General features: G+C 43.8%; 1 protein-coding gene across 2 annotated transcripts in view; it reads left to right on the top strand.

Annotated features, from left to right (window-relative positions):
• LOC126395298 (3'-5' RNA helicase YTHDC2) overlaps positions 1–23287 on the top strand; it is a 150746-nt gene that overhangs the window by 104944 nt on the left and 22515 nt on the right. For both annotated transcript variants that reach the window (XR_007570428.1, XM_050052656.1), the window contains exons 24-25: positions 7366–7555; positions 9544–9635. Coding sequence is in view for 1 of the 2 variants with exons in the window: in XM_050052656.1 (XP_049908613.1) it covers positions 7366–7555; positions 9544–9635 (282 nt within the window). In the remaining variant the exon portion in view is untranslated. The remainder of the gene's footprint in view (positions 1–7365; positions 7556–9543; positions 9636–23287) is intronic.

Here is a 23287-nt window from a genome sequence, read left to right as displayed (position 1 = left end):
AGAGCTATAAGTGCTTAAACAGAACCAGTGTGGGTTAAGACTTGAAGTAGACGTTAAAGCAACTGAAGTGAGAAAGCAGAAAGCAGGCTAGTAGAATTCACCAGAGCAGTACGGTACAGAGACGCTGTCACAGAAACACCGGAAATGACAACTCGCTTACCGCAATACGTCAGCACGTCAGAGAGAGAGGCTACAATTTGAGACCAGTGACATATATCCTGCAACTATTGCTTTGTGCATATTGTTTTGACTTTTATGCAAATTGGATGAAGTGGATTTTCCCCACAGCCCCTGTACACAGCACTGACAGGCTGATAAACAACCATTTTCCATCAATAAATTCCATAGATTCCCAAGCAAGAGCTGGTACTGAGGTACTGAAGTAGTTGGAGAGTTCTAATATAACTGTCTGAGTGCAGTCTATTTTAACAAATCCATCCATCCGTTACCTATACCGGCATCGTTGAGAGTCTGGAGGGCAAGGGTAAGAAACCCCTAGGAAAAAATGTGACAAGCTGCCTGGTTCTAAGCCCCTAGGCAGCCTCCAGCAAATCTCACTGACCAAGGCTGTGTTCTGCTCCTCCGCTAAAAGAGCCAGAGGTAGGACGGGAGGTTGGCAGGGTGTGTCAGCTTTCCTCCAGAGTCCACACACCCCTGGATATGGAGCTGTGCACTTTATCATTTTTTTCTGTGGGGGTTTCATACCCCTACCTTCCGGACAGGTAGACTTGTCCCTAGACCTGGTAACATCAATAAAGTAGGGGGGATTGATACTGAGAATCAAGAGAGTAGGCTGTAGGATTTTTAAGAGGAATTAATAGATCAAATAAGGCAGCTGGGGTGGTCGGTAGGGCTGTCGGAACGAACTTCGCTATTCGAAAACAATTCGAATTATTGTAAAAATAAGCATATTCAAAGTTGGAAACTAAGGTTCAAATATTTGACTTCCGATACGACACAAACCAACGTTGTGCGTCGTGACGTTAGGCGCAAAGTGATGTATGTTGTTTACAAGATGGCGGAAAGCAGCGCAGAGATAGAGAAGATCCAAACTCCGGAAAATCTCAGGAGCACTGTGTGGAAACTGTTTGGATTTCCTTCAAAGAACGGGAAAATAACATCCAGGGAAACCGTGATATGCAAACTATGCAAGGCATTGTTGAAATATCACTCAACTACGAGCAACCTGAACGCACACCTCCATTCACTGCATTACAACGAGTACGGAGCTATGTTAACAGAGGACACAGAGCCCCGGAGAAAGCAGTCAAGAATGACCTCGTTTTTGCCTCCCTCCTCATCTCGAGCCCTGCCAGCTGCTTGACAGGACATGATAACACACAAGCTGACACAATTCATCTGCAAAGACATGAGGCCGATCAACATCACGCAGGCGGGAGGATTTAAGGAGCTCCTCCGAGAAATTGAGCCAAGGTACACTATTCCCTCTCGTGCGACCATTACCAACAAAATAGTGAAGCTCTATGATACCACTAAAAACAACATCAACAAGCTGGTATATATGTGTATATAATGAGCTAAAAAAAACATTAAAAATTCGAATATTATTCGAATTTTTAACATAAAAAACATTAAAAATTCGAATCTGATTTTGGGGGAAGATTGACAGCCCTAGTGGTCAGAGAGAACCAGAGGCTGTGAGAAGAGCTTTATTCTTCATTGTATCATTGTAAATCATTTTTATGAATATTACCTGCAATTGTCACTGTACTTTATTGGAGTAAGTATTACATACAAATAAACAGTGTTTTTCTAACCCATGGATATGAGCTAAAGTCACCTCTGTTTGCCCAGCACCACCGGCTACATTAAGTGGACACTTACCTTTTTTAAGGTTGTATCACTAGTTATTTATAGGGATGGACCAATCAGATGTCAAAGATCAATATCTGGGCCGATGAAAGCATTAACTCATTAGGAGTGAGTTTTATTGAGCTATATATAGTCCTATCCAATCGTTAATCTGTCAGCTATCTCGCAGGTAATTTTACCTGTGGCTGAGCTACACCCACCGCAAAACACCATGCGCCATAAACGACAGCAAATACAGTATAAGACTGTTTATTTTTGCCTCCACCTCTGCCCGGATCTCTCCCTGAATTAGCTGCCTCCTCTGTCTCCCCTGAGCTTTGTCAAAGCGTGGTCTTGCATATGTCCCCAGCCCTGCTTGTCTGACTGCCACAGAGCCCACCAAGACATTGTGCCTCAGCCTGGCTTCGGCTCACTCAACTGCCTCCTGAGCCCGCCACTTCCGACCAGTCATCACAGCAATGCTGGCAGAGGAAACCCTGGTGTCCACTGAGTCTCTGTAAAGTAGCACCTCCCTGGATCTGGTAACCTTAAGCTCCTCTGTTAGGCTGGTGAAGGGAAGCTGGAGCTTGTTGGTGTGCCCATAAAGGGCAATACTGCTGAGGCTCTTCGGCCGGCCGAGCCATCTCCGAAGGAACTGGCTGATGCTTCTCTCGAAGCCTTCTACGGTGGATGTTGGGACTTCGTAGATCATCAGTGGCCAGAGAAGTCTAGGCAGGATCCCGTGCTGATAGATCCATGCCTTGAACTTCCCCAGGAGAGCTGACTTATCCACTGCCAGCCAGGTCTTCAGTTCCTTTTGAGTGGACTGGACTGCTGCTGTGTCTCTCAGTGTCCTATCAAAGATCTTCCCCAGACTTTTCACAGGCTTCTTGGTCACTGATGGGATTGGGGCTCCGTCCACTTGAAAGCGATATTTGACCTCCACCTTCCCCTTCCTCAAGACCAGGGATCTGGATTTGGCCGGCTTAAAGGACATCCTTGCCCACGTGAAGAGCTTCTCCAATCCACGAAGGAGCCAACAGCATCCTGCCACTGATGTAGATGTGACCATTAAATCACCCATAAACGCCCGGATCGGGGGTTGGCGGATGGCAGATCTGGACAGGGGCCCTTGACATTCCACCTCAGCTGCCTTGACAAGCATGTTCAGTGCTAGGGCAAACAATACCACTGATATAGTGCAACCAGTGATAATGCCTTTCTCCAGACGATGCCATGCAGATGTCACTTTCCCAGAGGTGAATCTTAAACTGAAGTTGCCATGGTAGTCCCGAATAAGCTCACAGATCTTCCCTGGTACATGGTGTGCTGCCAAGATTTTTGTCACCATCTTATGTGGAATAGATCCGTAAGCGTTGGCGAGGTCAAGCTACAAGACTGACAGATCTCCTCGGTTCTCCTTTGGATCAGCTGGGTGACCACTCCTGTGTGCTCTATACAGCCTGGCATGCCTGGAACCCCACCCTTCTGCACTGCAGTGTCAATGTAGGAATTCCTGAGGAGGTACTCTGTGAGCCGGTTTGCAAGAATCTTGAAAAAGATCTTTCCTTCAACACTAAGCAGAGATATAAAATAAACACTCAACAGAATACAGGTCACTCAGGTGACTCAAGCAAGGTCTACAACGAAGCAAGAGACCCAGTAGAATGCTCTCTTGAAGGGACAGAGAAATTCCCTTGATACAGCGACAAGGCCAAAAAGTTAAAGGGTTTGTTCTTTTATACTAGGGCTATAGTCTACCAAAGAAAATCTTGGTTGACTAAAGTCGTACATAATCTTCAACTAATCGATTAGTTGTGGAAAAAAAAAAATGCACGCTAGTTTTACGTCTGTGGTAGTGTGTCTGTGCCACTCTGCAGTTACACCTCTAAAACGCTAGTTGGCGGTGGAGGACTCTGTTTAGTGCTGTAAAGTTTAGTTGATTCAAAACACACATTAAATATGGCTTAATAGAGACAATTTCAAACACAAGTACGCAAATTGGCTTCACTATAAATCGCAGAATTGACACTTGGCTTTATCTGGACACATTTCCCCCACCAACACAACATGCTAACGTTATTAGCACAAGTCTATGGCATTTTACATTGTATAAATTAGCCTAGCGTCTAGCGATCTTTCCCTCTTCTCATATAAAACCAGGGACAACAGCAAAATTTAACAAAGGTAACGGCACATAATTTGGCTCCATTACAACTCACAAGATTCACCGACAAAACAACTGTCTTATACTAAACACGTTTTCCAAGCAAATACAACATGCTAACGTTATTAGTGCCAGCCTATGGCATTTTACATTGTATACATTAGCCTAGCGACGAGCGGAGATTTCCTCTGTTCACATGAAGCCAGGATAAATCCCGAAGTAGCGGAGATTTCCTCTGTTCACATGAAGCCAGGATAAATCCCGAAGTATAAATCCCTACAGGATATATCACACACAAGACTTAAAATGCTATTTTAGTGGAGCCTTTACTGTCTTCACAATTTATTGTTTCTTATCTGTGAAATACAAGTCAGTGGAAGCTTCGTTTCCACTGAGGGAAATGGTGTCAGAAATTGATAGGAGGTCTGCGTCACCGTGATGCTGAATGTTAGGGTGGGCGAGTGTAACGTTACAAATGCAACCCCGGAGTTTTAAAACTCAACCGGAGTCAAAGATGACTGATGAGTTTTAGAATGAGGTTACAGTGCTAACGTTAGATAGTAATGTTAACGTTACTAGTAAGTGGAAACGCACAAGGAAGATAACATTAATGTTTCAGAGGCTACGCTACAGTAGGCTAACGTTAGCCATTAGCAACTGGATGCTGTGTTGTCATATATAACATTATGAACTGAACTGAACTTCTTTATTTGTCATTTTTATGTACAGCACAAAAAAATGAGCTGACATTTCGCATACCCCAAGCAAAAAGAAACAAAACATTCAAAAAACAATTTGTGTAACATACAAGAAAGAACATATAGTGCAATAGTAAGATTAAAAGGGTCGACATTTCACAGTCAAAAACTCCACATCCTGAGAGCAGAACTGGGAGATCCTCTGCACATCACAGCACCATGAATTGTTTGTGTATACACCACCTTACCAGATGATGCAGCCTCCCTGTCTGCTCTATGTAGTGTTAGCCTCCTTAGCTCAACACCGGCGTTTTATATGTTACCATTCATCCATGTCTCAGTGAACACAAGGACACAGCAGTCCCTCACTCCTCAGTAAGTGGATCTCCACAGTCGGATGTAATCCATTTTGTGTCCAGCGAGCCGATGTTCGCCAGAAGGCCGCTGGGAACAACTGGTGTGATGGGGTTAGCTGTTAGCATAGAGCTAATCCCTCTGCGCTTCCCCCGCTTCTGCGTCCTGTCACAGCGCTGTCGGCGTCTTCCTTTCGGGACAGCTCCAGGCGAAACCATGGTCATCTCAGGTTACTAGTTTATATCCACAAGTGTCCCTGTTACTACTTTATATCCACAAGTGTCCCTGTTACTAGCATATTTGTTGTCTCACAGACTCGGGTGGAGGGTGTGGGGAGGTGTTACCCGAGCGGTTACGTCTGTCGGAGGCCTCCACGTGGGGAAGACAGACAGGACAGGAGAAAACTCTGAACAATCATTGCATTGGGTCCGAATGCAGTGATTGGTCGGAGTTTTCTTAGAACCATATGAGAATGGTATAATTCTGAGTTTTCATCTCTGGTGGAATTCACTTACATTTTAGTGTGCCATCAGCTTATTAATAGCATTTTAACCTAAACAAAGAAAAGTGTAAAATTTCCAGAAAGGTAAGTGTTGCTTTAATCCTGGAAAGCTATTGATGTAGCACTTTTCTGCTTATGAAATTAACACAGCGATTATTCGACCAATGAGAATTTGGTCAGACGCCAGCATATCGACCAAATAATCGACTAGTCGACCAGGAGACTACAGCCCTATTTTATACTTTGTAATTTTAAAATAAACTAGAACTGCAAGCAGTTCTGAACGGGGTCCAAGCCTCCCCGCGCAACTCAGCCTCCACGCCCCATGGAGCCCACGATAGTTGGCTCCAAAGAATGACGGGCTCAGGGCGAGCGTCAGGACACACTGACGATAACTTTAGATCAGGTCTTTCTCAAGAGTCTACGTGCCAAGTTTTATGCAGTTTGGACAAAATCTGTAGGAGGAGTTTGAAAAAGTAGGTTTTGGATGTGTAGCAACTTAGCGAAGGAAATGTGTGGCAGAAGTGGGTGAGGCCTATGTCAGAAAGTTCAGCACTATTTAGGGAATACGTGGATATAAAGTTTATGAATATGTGATTTAAAATGTGGAAGTTACAGGAAAAAACGCGTTTGTATCTGTTATAGCGCCACCTAGTGGAGTATCTGTGTAATTTTTGGTAAGGGAGGGCTGTGGCCTAGTCTACATGTACTCATTAAATTTCACAGCCCTCACTACAATAGTTCAGCTGAAATAAATGTTTGTTTTTTATCTTGTAATAAGCCACGCCCACTTTGACCACTCATGACCACCTTCAATATATGGCCTCAGGAATGACCCTACATAATACCCACCAAATTTCATAAAAATCGGTGTAGCCGTTTAGGAGATATAAACTTCCCATGTTTAGAGCGCCCCCTAGTGCCCAATGTTGACCAACTTCGATTCACACCCTCACAGTCACATAGTTACTAATGATCTAAGCTTTGAGTTTGATAGCTTTTAATTTGACAAAGATAAGGAACAGTTTACGTTTTCATAGCTAGCTACAAAAATTTGTTCGTCAATAATTCGCAAATTTTTTGATTGGGCAAAATTCTTTGATAACTTTGGATCAGGTCCATCTTGTGAGTGTAGGTGCCAAGTGTCATGCAGTTCGGACAAAATCTCTAGGAGGAGTTTGAAAAAGTAGGTTTTGCAATTTTTGGCGGGCAAAAAGTTAGCCGGAAGTGGGCGGGGCCATTGCCATTCAGGGAATCCATGGATATAAGGATTTTGAATGTACGGCATACCGTGTGGGAGTTACATGCCAAAATGTGTTGGCCTTGATTGTAGCGCCCCCTGTAGGTGCACATGCAGGGGTCTGGACCAACCCTCCAAATTGCACCGCCCTCCCTTGCGCGGTGTACCCTGCAGCACCACTTTTACTTACAGAAAAATAATAAGATGTATAATAATAATAATAAAAACCTGAACAAAAACAATAGGGTTCCCAGCACCGCTGGTCCTGGGAAACGTCCCCGCGGGCTTGGACCCCTAATAAAATAAAATAAAAAAATATATAAAATAAATAAAACATTAAGGAACAGGTTGGATGCAGGGATTCTTTCTGTATGAATTGAAGAGCTATTTAATGGCTGGGCATATACATTGGATAAATTTTAATAACTTGAATAAGCTGTATTATCTAGGAAAATCTAAGTATTGGGTCAGGACACTGTAACGGTAGTTATTCAGTATTAAATGTTTCAGACTTGATCACGGACATCCCTAGTTATTTGGCTAGAAGACAGAAGGTTTTATTTGTGTGACTATTTGTGTGTTTGTCATTTAGAACAGCCCAGCCAAATTGGCCCAGGCCCTTCCCACAGACTGGTTGATCTACGATGAGATGAGCCGAGGTCACAGGATGGCCACTGTCCGCTGTTGCTCCATGGTGACTCCCATCACTGTGGCCATATTTACAGGCGGTGCAATACAACCCAGCTCTGCCCTGCAGGAACCTGCTGTACAGAAAGCTAAAGGTAAACGATTTATAAATGATTAATCAACCATGCTTGCAACATGGGCTAAATATGACTATGTCGGGCTTTAAGTCCAAAACTCACAGCAAGATTTCCCTGAAAGTTTCTTGTGTGGTCCCGTGTGTTTCGCAGTTGTGAGGTTGTTTGGATGTACTGCCAAATTTACAGACGCAACATTGGAGATGTCTTATGGTAGTGAAATGAACATTCCGTTCATGGGCAACAGCTCTGGTCTGCAGTTAGCATGCCAAAGACACGCTCCCTCAAAACATGTAACATCTGTGGCATTGTGTTGTGTGATCAAACTGCACATTTTAGAGTGTCCTTTTGTCGTGACCATTCCAAGGCACCCCTGTGTGGTAAGTCAGGTGGGTGCATTATCTTGGACAAGGAGAAGTGCTCACTGACATGGAGTTTAACTAATTTGTGTTCAAAATTTGAGAGAAATGAATCTATTGATTGCATAAAAAGTCTGAGATCTTTACATGAAATGTGTGAAAAATGGGAGCAAAAACAAAAGTGTTGAGTTATAATTTTTTTCATTATAAAAAGACAAATTCTGGTGGAAAAGTAGTATAATAACTGAATTGGGTGTAAATCAAATGGGGATGCACCGAATATTCGGTAACCGAATATATTCGGCCGAATATTGCAAAAAAACACACATTCGGTATTCGGTGGAATAAGTTAAAAGCAAGGCCGAATAATAGCGGCGTGTTTTGATGACGCAATCAAACAGCGTGCCGTGACGGGCGGAGTAAAATGTCGGCAGTGTGGCGATCCGTCCGTCATCACACTCGCATTTGCGACTAAAAATAGTTTTGAGCGAGCAAAATAGGCTTAAATCATTCAGCACGCTGTGCGAGCAGCCTACAGATTTCAACCACCAGCAGAAACGAACGGCGAATCCCACCGGTTGTGGGTTGAACGGGGGTCGCAGACACAGACAAGTAATGTATCCCTGTCAAATACGGCGGCCATCGGCTTACCGGCGACGGAGAAGTCCGGCTCTAATAATATCCTCTTCTTGGCGTCATGACTGCCCAAAAGTACGTGAACAGCCGAGCCAGCCGAACACAGGTATGTGGTGTGTCAGAGGAGAAACGAGCCGTTCACATTTCTCGCTTTGTGGCAGGTAACGCTCCACAAACCTCACCGCACTTTAGGGACTGTTCTTTACTTGTCAGGGGAGGAGGGTGGCTGGTTGATTCTTATTTTATTTATTTATTTTATTTTGATCCCCCCTATGTTAATCACTGATTGATGCTGTTTTTGAAGTATGAATAAGTCAATAAGTAATTTATCCCATTGAAATATCATTGATGTATTATAGAAAAGTGATTTATCTTTTTATAAATGACAAAAGGCACATCTGCCTCATTTTCGTTGTAGTATCGTGATACTACTCAGAACCATGATACTTTCACTGGTATCGTACCGTGGGTCCCAATTTTGGTACCATGACAACACTAATTTGGAGGGGGTTCATCTGCAAAAACTAATGAAAAACTAAACAACGATATTCGGTATTCGGTACTCGGTATTCGGCCAAGCGTTTAATATTATTCGGCTTCGGCCACAAATTTTCATTTCGGTGCATCCCTAAAATCAAGTCATCCCAACACTATCCAGGTGGTTGAGTATTCTCTCCCAGAGAGATGGGTCTGGCCTCCCTTGAATCTTTCAAATATTACCTCCTCCCCTGACCCTGGGATTATGTCACCATCTGGCAAGTCTGAGTCTGAGGTCAGTTGAAAGATGTCATGCCCTTCCCAGATTTTACAAGTCTTGACCATTATTAAAATAACTTAAAAAATGTACTCCATGTAGTATTTTACATTTTTTTCCAAACATTTTAAGACATTTAATATTTTTAATTTCATTGTGTTTTACAAAGCACTCTTTCCTGATGAGTGCTTTATGACAGAAGTTGATGTAGAAGCTTGCCTGTGCAGATTCAGTCTTTGTCTCTATGTTCTTTCCTTCAGACAGTCTGCTTGTTGACACCAGTGACAGTGAGACAGAGGACCTAGCTGAAATGAGAGTTGATGATTGGCTCATCTTCCAGTTGGACAGAGAGGTGAGGGAACATTGCTGTCAATACTGACCTTTAAACCTTTTAAATTTTAGTTTATGAACTTTAATATGATTTTTTCTTGTATGACAACATTTGTATTATGTTCTATGTCAGTGGTTCCTAGACTATTTATATGTTGTATGTTTATGACACAATCACTAGGGGTGGGGGAAAAAATCAATACAGCCTAGATTCACGATATTTTTATTTGGCAATGTTGTATCGTGACATTGTGCCAAGTATCAATTTTATATTATATGAATAATTAATAGGACAAATACAGATTACACTTTAAGGTAGCCTATTTGAATGATGTAATCAATTGACCCGCTCGTTTAGGCCACAACAAAGAAGGGAGGGCCACACAGAAAGCTTAAGTTTTAAACGATGATTTTACTTGAAATTATAACAAATAATTACAAGAACAATAAAAAGTATGAATTATGAAGTCCGTAATCAGTATGAGACAGAAATGTTGGATGCAATGAAAGCCGTGTGTGTGTGTGTGTGTGTGTGTGTGTGTTACAAAACAAAATAACCAAACCAAACAGAAACTGGCAGGATCTTAGCTGTCCGGGTAAGAGAGAGAATGAACTGAGGAAGCCAGTTAGCAATCTCAGGTAGAGATGGAGCCTCCCAACAAGCAGAGGCAGAGCTTCCCAGCAACCAGGAAGGTAAATATACGGGAGATCAGCATAGTAGACAGCAGAGGGCCTTGCAAAGCAGCAGTGAAACCAGCCCAAGCCCAGCACCTGTAAAAGATGGCAAACAGACAGAAAAACAAACACGGCCATGGCCGCCCAAATTAATGCCAGAATCTCCTCCTCAGCAACTGAATAGTTCAATTGGTGACGTTTGAACTTATGTGAGAAGAAACAGACTGGATGGTCAATACCCCCTTCACCCTCCTGTAGAAGTACTGCTCCTGCACCAACTCCGCTGGCATCCACCTGAATCTTGAAGGGTTTTTCAAAGTTAGGAGCTGCAAGCACAGGAGAGCAACAGAGAAGGTTTTTCACAGCAACAAAAGCAGCTTGACACTGGGGAGACCACTCAAATACAGCTTTCTTGCTTAAAAGGTTAGTTAGTGGAGCTACCACAGTGGAGAAGTTCTGACAAAAACAGCGATAAAACCCCACCAACCCCAAAAACCTTCCCAGCTCTCTTTTTGTTGTTGGCACAGGGTACTTGTCAATGGCTTCGACTTTAGCCCTCACTGGACTAGGGCTGTACCCAAATATTTGGATATTCGAATATTTGTTTCTATGGGTAGGTATTCGTTATGAAAATTTGGTATTCGATATTCATTTTTTTATTTACACACTTGAGCGCATCCGTCTGAGGCTATGGATCAATGCCAGGTTTTACCACTTTATCACTATTCCCTCTAACTTGTAGCTGTTTTTTCATTATCTTTTGAATTTAAAATGAATTATGGAACTGTTTTTGTCAACAATTGTTTCCTCCGTTTTGTACAATAAATTATTGTTTAAAGTTTCAACAAGTTTCTTTTGGAGTGCGTGACACAAGTCTGTTTTGAAAACAGCCGCGGACTGTCACCTGCTCAACGCATCAGTACCTTCGGATGCCATGACAGTAATAGCCAATAATGTCAAAATATCATTTACAGACCAATTTAACAGACGATCACTGCTGCCCAACCCGCAGGTCCATTTGCGGGTTATGGGTCGACCCGCGCATCACTACTCAGCTCAGTCTATAAAGGCTGTACACACAACAGTAAGGCTATAGACATTATATTCTATTCAGGCCGGCAGAACCAGCAGCGCATCGGCTCTACAGTGCACAGCACTGCTGATTAACCATTTTATTGCAGCACAGAGCGTCTACCAGCAACCAATTACTTGCAGAGGCGTCCTACAACTTGTTTCAACGGTTCCGATTTAATCAGAAGACAAATTAAACAGGATGACTAGCCAATGTGAAAATCAAAAGAAAGCATAGAATAATGTACTGAAGGAGACTGTTGTGCCATCACATTTTTTTGTGGTTTGAGAGCAAAGATCCGGTCGCCGCTGTGCAAAACTCTGCAATACAATTAGGTCCGAAAAAACCCCGGAGTCCTTGGAACGTAGCTGGAGCGTTCCACAACCCAAATGGCATGACATTGTATGCAAACAGCCCCCCAGGAGTAATGAATGTACAATTTCTTTTGCTCTTGGTGTCAACGGCACTTGCCAGTAGCCCTTTAAAAGATCCAGTTTTGTCACAAACTTTGCATTCCCTACCTCGTGCACACAATCTTCAATGTGGGGCATTGGGAAGCAATCAGGTTTTGTTACTGCATTGACCTTCCTGAAATCTGTACAAAATCTGTCAGAATTGTCCTGCTTTAGAACCAATAAACATGGCAAAGCCCAGCTGGATGATGTCGGCTCTGTTGTACCATTATCTATCATGTACTCCATCTCCTTTTCCATGGGCTTTCTCTTCTCTATAGGAACACGATAGAAACGTTGTTTAATGGGTTTAACATCCCCAACATCTATGTCATGCTGGATAAGGTGAGTGCGTGACGGGGTGTCTGAAAACAGAGAGAGGTGGGAATTAATAAACTGAATTAAGTCTGTTCGTTGAGGACCTGACAAATAACTCAACTGAGCCTCCAAGTTGTTTAAATAAGCTGAGTTATTATAGTTTCCCCGTAACACTCTCTTCTGATGGGACCACAAAGTCTTCGGATGACATACTAGCCAACCTTGCAACAGCCAAGACAACTTTGGACTCACCCTCTTGCAGTGATGCAACCCTACCCCCCTTCACAGCCCCAACATCTGCCTGCCCAGCATAATATGGCTTCAGTAGATTGATATGACACCATTGACACCTTTCTTTCTCCTCTCAGGTGTATGGATAAGCTAGTCGCACTCAGACATCATGCTCTTAAGTGTGTACGGTCCATGAAACTTTGCCTGAAAAGGAGAGCCTACAATTGGCAGCAGTGTCAAAACTTGATCACCTGGCTGAAACTGGCGAGCTTTAGCCTTCTGATCAAAAAGATCCTTCATTTTCTCCTGAGCCACACCAAGCTTCTTCCGGGCAGTTGTACAAGCAGTATACAAACAGCAATGAAAGTCATTCACATAAGTCAGAATGTTGTCAGGAGGATCAACACTTTTCCAGTGATCAATTTAAACTGCCAAAGGACCACGGACTTTGTGACCAAAAATCAACTCATTCGGGCTAAACCCTGTACTCTCTTGGCAAACCTCTCGCACTGCGAGCAACAGCCAGGGAAGACCTTCCTCCCAATCATGGGACAGCTCAGTACAATAAGACCTCAGCATTGACTTCAAAGTTTGGTGAAACCTCTCCAGAGCTCCTTGAGACTCTGGATGATAAGCACTTGAGATATTATGTTGCACCTGAAGCTGCTTCAGCACCTGAGTAAAAGTTCGAGACATGAAGTTACCTCCCTGATCTGTTTGTATGACCTTTGGAATGCCAAAAGTGGAAATGAAACTAGTCAGAGCTTTTATCACAGGCTTAACCTTAATAGAGGAAATGCTGCTGGGTATCTAGTACTCTTGCACGTAACAGTTAACAAGTAACAGTTGCCATTTTTACTCTTTGGCAGTGGACCCACGCAATCCACAAGTGCTCAAATGGGTTCTCCACTACTGTAATTGGACACAATGGAGCTGGCTTGATCTTCTGGTTGGGCTTGCCAGTCAGTTGACATGTGTGACACATTTTACAATATGCTGACACATCACACTTCAACAGAGGCCAAAAGAAATGATGAAGCACACGATCATAGGTCTTCTTCACTCCCAAGTGCCCAGCCACACATCATGTGACATGCGTAACACCAACTGCCTGAATGTAGCTGGCACCACAACCTGAGTCACCTGGTCCACTTCCACATTGTCAACAACACAAGACCATTTCCTCAGCAGCACACCCTCTTGAAGAAAGTAGCAATTTTTCAGCTCCCCTGCCTTGCTCATAGGGCAAACCATGTCAAACAGAGGTGTTAAAGTGGGGTCTACTGCCTGCTCTGAAATGAGCTCCTCTGTACTGATGGATGGCAAAGGGCAAGGGCACAGCAAAGGCTTATCCTGGACTTTCTCAGGCAGCTGCCCCTGAGAACACAACTCTGATGAAGCAGCTCGTGTTGACTCCCCACTGTTGTCTGAACTAGCCTTGCTCATTGCTCGAGTCACAGCACACACAGTGAAAGCATTAGAATGTTGTCTTGCACACTGATCCAGCTCATCAAAACACCTAGGTGAAGCTGTCACTACCAGTGGTGGTGGAACATCTTTCCACACCTTCGCCCCAGCCAAGTCATTACCCAGGATAATGTCCACCCTGTCCATAGACAATAAGTTGCAAACCCCCATGACCACTTCACCATTAACCAACTCAGAAAACAGGTTAAGCTGGTGCAAAGGTACAAATAAGGGGACCAAACTAATGCCAAGAACTGGAGTAGTACCATCTGTGTCAGTAGCTGATGAAAACGGCAGTAACCCCTTCAAGATGAAACTCTGTGATGCCCCTGTATCTCGCAAAATTTTAACAGGCCTCCGCTCACCATCACCAAGAGAGACGAAACCCTCTGTCATGAAAGGGGCATAAATCTCATCATCCTCCTTTGGCAACACTACAGGAGTTGATTCAGACACCACTTAATACAACTTTGATGACACTGGAGCCAGAGCACCAGCAGACTTCACATACACACTAGACTCAGTTGAACTTCGATCCGACCTAGAAATTGGACATTCCCCTTTCCAGTGACCCTTATTCTTACAGGAATGACAGACCCTCCCCAGATCAAATTTCCCATCTGTCCCTGGAACACTTCTGACACTGGCCTGAGAACCTTGCTGAGCCCAAACAAACTTGCATGGATTAGACCTCCCATTCTCTTTTTTCATGACATTTACACCATATTTACGCTGTTCTGAGCCACCAGCATGGGGTCAACACATAATCATCTGCTAAGACTGCAGCTGCTGAAGCGGTCTTAACCTTGTTCTCATTAATATACACTGCAATGTGGTGTGGAACAGAGTTTTTGAATTGTTCCAAAACAATGACATCACCCAAATCCTCATAGCTATTTACAGTAGAGGCAGAGCACCAGCGAGCAAAGTGAGCTGAAATATCATGCGCAAACTCAACATGAGTTTGCCTGTCACCCTTCTTCCAGCTTCTAAACCTCTGCCTATATGCCTCTGGCACCAATTCATATGCTTTCAACACTGCAGCCTTCACTTTGGCATAATCCAACCTATCCACAGGATTAAGGGCAGAATATGCTTCCTGTGCCTTACCTGTGAATACACACTGTAGCATTAATGTTCTATCAGTATCAGGCCACCCCTTAGCATCTGCTACCCGCTCAAACAAAGAAAAGAATGTGTCAGGATCCTTTTCATTAAACCTGGGTAACAAGCGCAAATTACCAGCAACATCAAAGCCAGCAGAACCAACAGGTTGCCCTGGTACCCCAGTGCCCAAGAGAGATTCACCCGCTTTCCTCTCCCTTACTGTCTCTAACCTTAATGCTCCAACTTCAACCTTTCCCTTTCCAAAGCCAGCCTCTCTGCCTGTATCTCTGTCTCCCTGGTTCTCTGTGCTTGCTCAGCCCGCAACTTCTCATGCTCCAACTGAAACTGCAACCTTTCCCTTTCCAGTTTGAGCTTCTCCCTCTCAAGCTGCATATACTGCTCCACAGACAGCTTCTCACATGTCCCTGAAAGCTCTACATCAAAATCTTTACCCTGCTCAGGTCCCAAAATACCCTTTGACTCTGCCAATTCCTCAACAATGACCCTTAACTCAACCTTTTTAGGTACCTGCTCAGGTTTTTCCCAGCCTAAGTGCAAAGCTAAGTCAACAAAATCGGCCTTTTTAAATTGAGACAGTGTATTACACGCGGGACGCTGCAAAAACTCAGCAACCAACAGATCACTATGTTCACGTGACATCCTGTTGACAGAAAAAGAAAAAAAAAATTACAACCAAAATTCTGTGTACAACACCAACTGAGGCAAAACCATACTACAACTCAAACAGTGCACAACGATAGAGAGGATTTACCAAGAAAGGAGCCTTCTAGTTAGTAATCTAACTAACTCAACCCTAGTCTTCGTATGCGTACTGGTGGTGGGTACTTACACACCTAAAAACCGCTTGCATTGGGGAAGGCTAACCGCCCCAGCCAATGCTACAGATGGTGCCCCCGAGACAACTGCTGCTAACCACACGGACAACATACAAAAATAACAAACAGCCCTGAACTGAAAAACAACAAACTCAACAATCCCTCCTTATGAGGAACTGCTGCTGCAGCCTATCTGGGGGAACAAACAAATGCTCCAGCCAGAATGACAGGACTATCTGACCCCCCCCACACACTTAAAATCATATTTTTAAACAAAATACCCGGATGTTAAACTGGACGAGCCCCCATTTGGCTTTTATAGACTCCATCACAGGTGTAGCCAGTCAGCAATCTCATGTAGAGGTGGAGCCTCCCAGCAAGCAGAGGCAGAGCTTCCCAGCAACCAGGAAGGTAAATATACAGGAGATCAGCATAGCAGACAGCATTGGGCCTTGCAAAGCAGCAGTGAAACCAGCCCAAGCCCAGCACCTGTAAAAGACGGCAAACCATTCAAACGCAGAAATATTCATCTCCATTCAGAATGGATTGCTTGTATTTTTTGTACTTTTTCATAACATTCATACTTTCGAAATATTCAGCGTTTTCTGGGAAATTTTCCCCATTTGAATGGGCAGAAGCTTCAAACTTCAAACTTAAGTTTTCTTCAGGCATTTTGAATTCCTATCTCCTCATTCATACTTTCACGTAGAAACACCATTCCAACTGGAAAAAAATGTTCCTCATATTCGCTACATTCTTACATGTATTCATCATTCATATCCCATTCATACTTTCTGATATATTCAGACTTGTTCTGAGCATGCAAAACATGCCGTCCTCAGCATTTATAATGGGTCCCTATGGGACAGACCTAGAGTGGTGACATCATCACCTAGAGTGAAGAGGGGCTCTAAAATCGTCTAAAGAATTTGTCTTAAACTCGCTGGCATGGCCACAATTTTTCACTCTACATGCACAATTATTCAACAAAACGCAGGTCACATAAATGTCCCCATGGAATTTCTCTAACTCGCGAGTATGATCACATTTTTGACTCCACAAACACAAAAAATGATATCTATGCATTCGGGAGAAGTGTATCTCTCTCACATCACGTTATTTTGATGATTGGATCAACGGTTTGGGAATAACAAGAACTAGTTTCAGAAGTTAGATCTCCACTAAAACAGGTCTCTACTGTCTGTTCTGTCTGCCCCTCTCTCTGTGGTCTGCCAGGTGTGCCTCGTTAATCACCATAGCAACAGCTGCTGACACAAACACAGGCCTGCGTGTGTGTGCGTGTCTCACAATCTCAAAGGCAGATCTTAGAGGAGCAGAATCTCCATTTTAAACAGCATCTAAACATTATATATCAGTGTTTTCCATCTATCACATACTACTACAGCCTTCATTACCTATACTACTGTTGCTGCTTTTGTGATTATGACTGTTAAATACATATTGTAATGTACTGTAATATTGTACACGCATAGTGCTCAGTAATTGTAGCACATGTAGTAGGCAGCATGACTTCATAGAAATTAAACTCCTTACCACTTTTCTAACTAATCCTTCTACTTCACCGTCTTCTTACACATTTCAGTCATCATTGCAGTGTAGCCTCAGCCTTTCAAATAACCTTGAAATATTCCACATTATGAGTATCATTTAACTTTTTAATTACATTCATACTAATCAAACCTATTCACACTTTGCCAACTATTCCTACAATTTCACCTTCTTTTCATAGATTTCCGTCAGAATTGCAGTGTAGTGTAATGTCCATCAGGTTTTCAATTAATATTAAAATATTCCACATCTCTCTTGCATAATGGGTATTATACTGCTACAACTACAGCTACATCTACTTCTGCAACTACTACTACTACTACTTATACTACTTCTGCTACTGCTAGACCTACCTTAACCATTACTACTATTTCTGCATTTTCAGTCATGGTCTTGAATTCATTTCAGCATTCAGCATCCACACGCATGTTCCGCAGGAAATGCACTCCCCCAGCAATCACCAACTTTGGGAAATAGAAAATGGCAAAATTTTTGGTTTGCTGAATCGCTGACAGGCTAAGAGGAAGTTTTAGCCTACTTGAGTCTGCTCTTAGTTGGTTTTGACCCTGTTAATCTAATAGAAAACTTAAGGTTACAAAGGTAACCCCTGTTCTCTGATAACATGAGTGAGGTATCTGACTAAAGGGTACGCCCCTCTGCGTATTCCTCAGAAGCCCAAATCCTTTATGCCAGGCCTATAGGTTGGCAGTCGTGATGACTGCATCAAGAGGAGGAACATCCTCTCCCTATAAAAGGGGGTGATGCAGCGTCACCAGCTCATTCAAAATAGGCACACCTCTTCCTCGCTTCACGCAAGGAGGGCAGTCTGGGTAGATACCTTACTCATGTTATCAGAGAACTGGGCTTACCTTTGTAACCTTCGCTTCCCAGTATGCAGTTTTACCCATGACACAAACAGCTGATCTGTCTTCCTAAACCCCTGTGTTTTGTCCACATAGATGGGTAATGCACGCACCAGGCACAATACATGTAGCCGCTCCTGTTCTGACGAGGAGAAAGGGGGGGGGGGGGGGGGAGCTGCCAGGTCAAGGGGAAGATGCAATAAATTAGGGTTCTTTGGTATAAAGGCCGGATTAGGCTGTAGTGTCACATGTGCATCTCCTGTGGTAAACTGAAACAGTCACGCTGCTCTGAAGATGCATGAAATATCGCTGACCCACTTAGCAGCTGCAAGTGCCAACAGAAGAGCAGTCTTAAGGTCTTACCTGATCCAAAGGCTCAAATGTAGGGTGAGACAGTGCATCCAAAACAGTTAACAAATCCCTAGACGGGCAAGCTGTTTGGATACTGGTCACAGACGCCGAGCGCCCTTCACAAAATGGCTGACAAGGGGATGTTGACCCATAGCCCTACTATCAAAACCGACATGGTACGCTGCAGTAGCAGCCAAGTCAACCTTAACTGTGGAGAGGGCCTTGCCCTTATCCAGCAAGTCTAGTAGAAAGCTGACAATTACGGGCACCTAGCACTGAAAAGGCACCTCCTGTGTGACCTTAAACACCAGTCCTCAAACGCCACACACACCACTTGCAATCATATAGAGGCCTGGTACAAGAGGCTCTAGCATTCTGAATGGTGCCGATGACATTCTGTGGAAGTCCAACCGCATCCAAGTTTAACCTCTCAAGGGCCAAGCCCAGAGCACCAGTCGCTCTGGGTAAGGATGAAATATCTCCCCTCGTGCCTGCGATAATAGGTCTCTGCGTAAAGGGAGAGGACATGGTTAGTCGTAAAGGAGTTGGGTGATCTCCGCCAACCAATGCTTCCCCGGCCAATGAGGGGCTATCAGGATGAGTGATAAGCCCCTCTCCCTCACTCTGGCCAGCGTGGGTGGGATTAGGGCCAGAGGGGGAAATGCGTGAAGCAGAACCCTCGGCCACTCGTCTGGAAAACTGAGTGTTTTCCTTAGAGGCATACAGATCCACGCTGGGGCAACTGTAGCATGCTCAAATCTGGCTGGTCACCTCTGGGTGGAGTTTCCATTATCCATAAAGGTGATTGCCTCTGTAAAGTAGATCTGCCCCACAGTTCCGTATTCCTGGGACGTGAGTGGCTCTCAGTAACAGGAGATGCACACTGCTCCACAAAATCAGTCTGCGAAACAGGAGTGTGCAACTGAGGGGATTGTAGACCACCTTGTCTGCTGATGTATGCTTCCGTGCTAGGGATACTGGCGCACCCTGGTGGGACTCTGTTGCCAAAAGCCAGTTGTCGATGTATGCAGCTATGTGTACGCCCCACTTCTTGAGAGGTGCAATAGGCGCCTTTGCGCAGTTGACAAACACCCAAAAGCTTGGGGGGAGCCCGAATGACATGACCATATACTCGTATATTGTGCCCTGGAGGGCAAATCTCAGGAAGTTCCTGTGAGGAGCATATATTGGTATGTGAAAATATGCATCCTTTAGGTCTACTGAAGTGAACCACTCCCTGCAGTGCACAAAACGCAGCAGGGCTGTGTGTGTCAGCATCCTGAACTTGTATGACCACCTCAGTTCAGGACTCTTAGGAGGAGGCTTGGGCATAGCCCTGTGTCTTGGACACCCGGGTGAAGAGGGGAGCAGAGCTGTCAACTGATTACCACCTGGTGGTGAGTTGGATCAGATGGCGGGGGAAGCTGCTGGACAGACCAGGTAAACCCAAATGGTTAGCAAAAACCCGGGTGTGGGAGGAGTTTGGTGGAGGCTACAGAGTAGGACTTTTGGCTGGCCTCAAGGAAGTTCTTTTCCAAAAATTTATTTATTGATTTTAACACTGGAGTGGTCCAGTAATACATTCAGATGCATAGATGAGGTACATCAGCAGTAACAAAGTACTGAAGAAAGGTTCCAGCTTAATTTCCACCCACCAGAGCACCCTAAATTCACCCACCCAGAACAGAAAAACAACCCTTAAGAGGACACACACTCACACCCATGCACACAGAGGACACGCAAACAATGACAACAAACACAGAGTAAATAAGCAGGTTAACAACTGAAGTAAGGTAAACACATAAGTACTCAAAAGGAGGAGGGTAGAAGACTAAATAAATAAATAAAAAATAAGTAAACAAGTAAAAAAATAAATTAATAATAATAATAAGAGGAAGACGAAGAAGAAGAAAATAAAATGAATAAATAAATCGAATAAAATAAAAAATGCACTGGGGTGGTTTGCAGCCAAATGTGTAGCAGTCGGGATGAGAGTCAGCACCTCCAAATCTGAGGCCATGATTCTCTGCCCAAAACCCTGTTCACGAGTGAGGGTAGAATGACGTGTGAGATGGATTAGCGGTTTCTGCAGTGATGCAGGCACTGTGCTGGTCCGTTGTGGTGAAGAGGGAGCTGAGTCAGAAGGCAAACCTTTAAAATTTACTGGTCCATCTACGTCCCAACCCTCAACAATGGTCATGAGCTGTGGGTAGTGACCGAAAGAATGAGATCGTAGATACAAGCGGCGGAAATGAGTTTCTTCTGTGGGGTGTCTGGGCTCAGCATTAGAGATAGGGTGAGGAGCTCAGACATCCGGAGGGAGCTCGGAGGAGAGGCGCTGCTCTTTTATGCGTCGAAAGGGGTCAGTCGAGGTGGTTCAGGCATCTGATCAGGACACCTCCTGGGCGCCTCCTGCTGGAGGTGTTTCAGGCAGGTCCCACTGGTAGGAAGCCCCGGGGTAGACCCAGAACACGCTGGAGGAATTTCATATCTCATCTTGCCTGGGAATGCCTTGGGGTCCCCCAGGAGGAGCTGGAAACCATTGCCGGGGAGAGGGATGTCTGACAGATGCCTTTCATGCAGTCGCCAGTGGCTGGTTTTAGATCATAAGGCAAGTCGCCTGTTTCAACTGCCAATCAGCTTGTAGCAAAGTCAGCTGGTCACGTGGGGCGAAATGACAGTTTTGGACAGAGAGAAGAGAGAAAAGAAAGGAAAAAAGAGGATCACCTCACCAATTTGTTTGAGGAATAGCTCCCCGGTTCTGCGAGTGTGCAAAAGCATGCAGTAGGCTACCATCAATTTATTATTTTTGCACCCTCAGTTGAAATTAAAAAATTAAAAAGTTTAAAAAAAAAAAAATATCCTCTAAAACTCTCAATATCCTCGTTAATTGCCTTTTGCTGACAACAATCCCATGCAAAGCAGCAAGTGCAGAGTGAATGACTGAATGAATGAATGAGGATTCAAATTAATTAAAACGTGCGCACAATGTATATTTTTTCCTCTCACGGCCACTGCAGGGCTCCGTAATTTATTACAAAAAGGTCAACAAAACAGGTTTCCAAATTTGAAATAACTTGTAAACAAACGAAATCTTCAGTATTACACCTTTAAGGTTACTTTTCTTTCAGACATTTTTTGAAGATGTGATCTCACTGATTAACTGAAAACAATTATACAATAACGAAAAAAATAATATCCTAACGAAAATAGAAGTCTAATCAAGTAAATAGCCTTCAGACAGTGCATCAGTAAAAGCCCAGTTCTATACTGCTGCCCGCTGCTGTCACGCGCAGTGTGCGACTGAAATGTCTGTACTGCAGCACTGTAGCTGTGCCATATTCCACAATATCCAAACTTCGGAATGGCGGATCCTTTAGAAAAAAGAGGAAGGGCCGACATTTCGAAAGGCAGGAATTTTTGTAATGGTGGGACTTATGAAAAAAAGGTGAAGGACCGCCAGTCCGAATAATGGAAGTTAACGTTCTAAGAGGCAAGGTTTCGGAAAGGCAGACAGTTACCCCTGAAAAGAGTCGTTGCTATAGAAATGATACGCTCCCACGTTTGATAAACTGAATGACTGCAGGCTGTTTTTTTGTGAGAGAGGCGCCATCTCATGGCGATACCCTGCAATTGAACGAGTGGGTGTGTCTAGAATTAAAATAGGAGAGGGAGGGGGGTTGGAGCCAGCACAGCTGGCTGGCAGCCAGCTGGAACTTGGCTGGGATTTGGCTGGGATTCGACAGGCAGCCGGCTGACAGCTGGCTGGGAACGGGAACTTTTGAGTGGCTCCTACTGTACAGTTAACTGCAGGGGCAGTTAAAAGCGGTATATTTTCTCCTTGAAATCCCAGATTTCTACTGCAAAGAAATCGGGATTTCTTATGTGACACGACATGGAAAAATTAGTGCCTGGCGATCAAGTGATTAGCTCAATCTGTGTGACTGTTAAGCTAATAGTCCCGTTGGCAGTTGTGTCGAGGGACCTCAGCCATTTTACCCAAATGACTGCCTGGACATGAGTGGCTGGAACTTCCAAAATAGAGACAGATATGTTATCACTGATTTGAGAGAGCGTGAAAGACTGCAGTAGTCTCTGGCCATCAATAGTGCAAACACACCAATTTCACAATTAACAAAGACATAATGCAAACACATACACTGCTCAAAAAAATTAAGGGAACACTTGAATCACATGTTAGATCTTGATGAAAGAATTATTCAAGTTGAAAATCTTAACTCATAATGGTCGTGTTTCCCAGATCGCTCTTAGCACTAAGGGCTTCTTAAGAATGCTCTTAAGCCTCCCGTAAAAGAAAAACACGTTTCCCAGATCGCTCTTAGCGCTAAGAAGATCTTTCACTAAGAGGGAGTTGTAAGATCGAGCTGACCCACTCTTAACGGTCTTCTTAGCAACCAAACGCTCACAGCTCCAACCGCAGCAGGCACATTAATATTACACTAAGCAAGGAGATATTAAAACAGTGCGCACTGTATATATTTTGATTTATTTTATACTTACTTTATACAGATTTACAGTGGTGTGAAAAAGTGTTTGCCCCCTTCCTGATTTCTTACTTTTTTGCATGTTTTCCACACTTAAATGTTTCAGATCATCAAACAAATTTAAACATTAGTCAAAGATAACACAAGTAAACACAAAATGCAGTTTTTAAATGAAGGGTGTTATTAATGAGGAAGAAAAAAATCCAAAGCTACATGGCCTTGTGTGAA

Source organism: Epinephelus moara, chromosome 9, assembly GCF_006386435.1.
Source record: "Epinephelus moara isolate mb chromosome 9, YSFRI_EMoa_1.0, whole genome shotgun sequence".
Taxonomy (NCBI): Eukaryota; Metazoa; Chordata; class Actinopteri; order Perciformes; family Serranidae; genus Epinephelus; species Epinephelus moara.
Note: the sequence above shows the minus strand (reverse complement) of the source record. Positions and strands in the feature narration are given on the sequence as shown.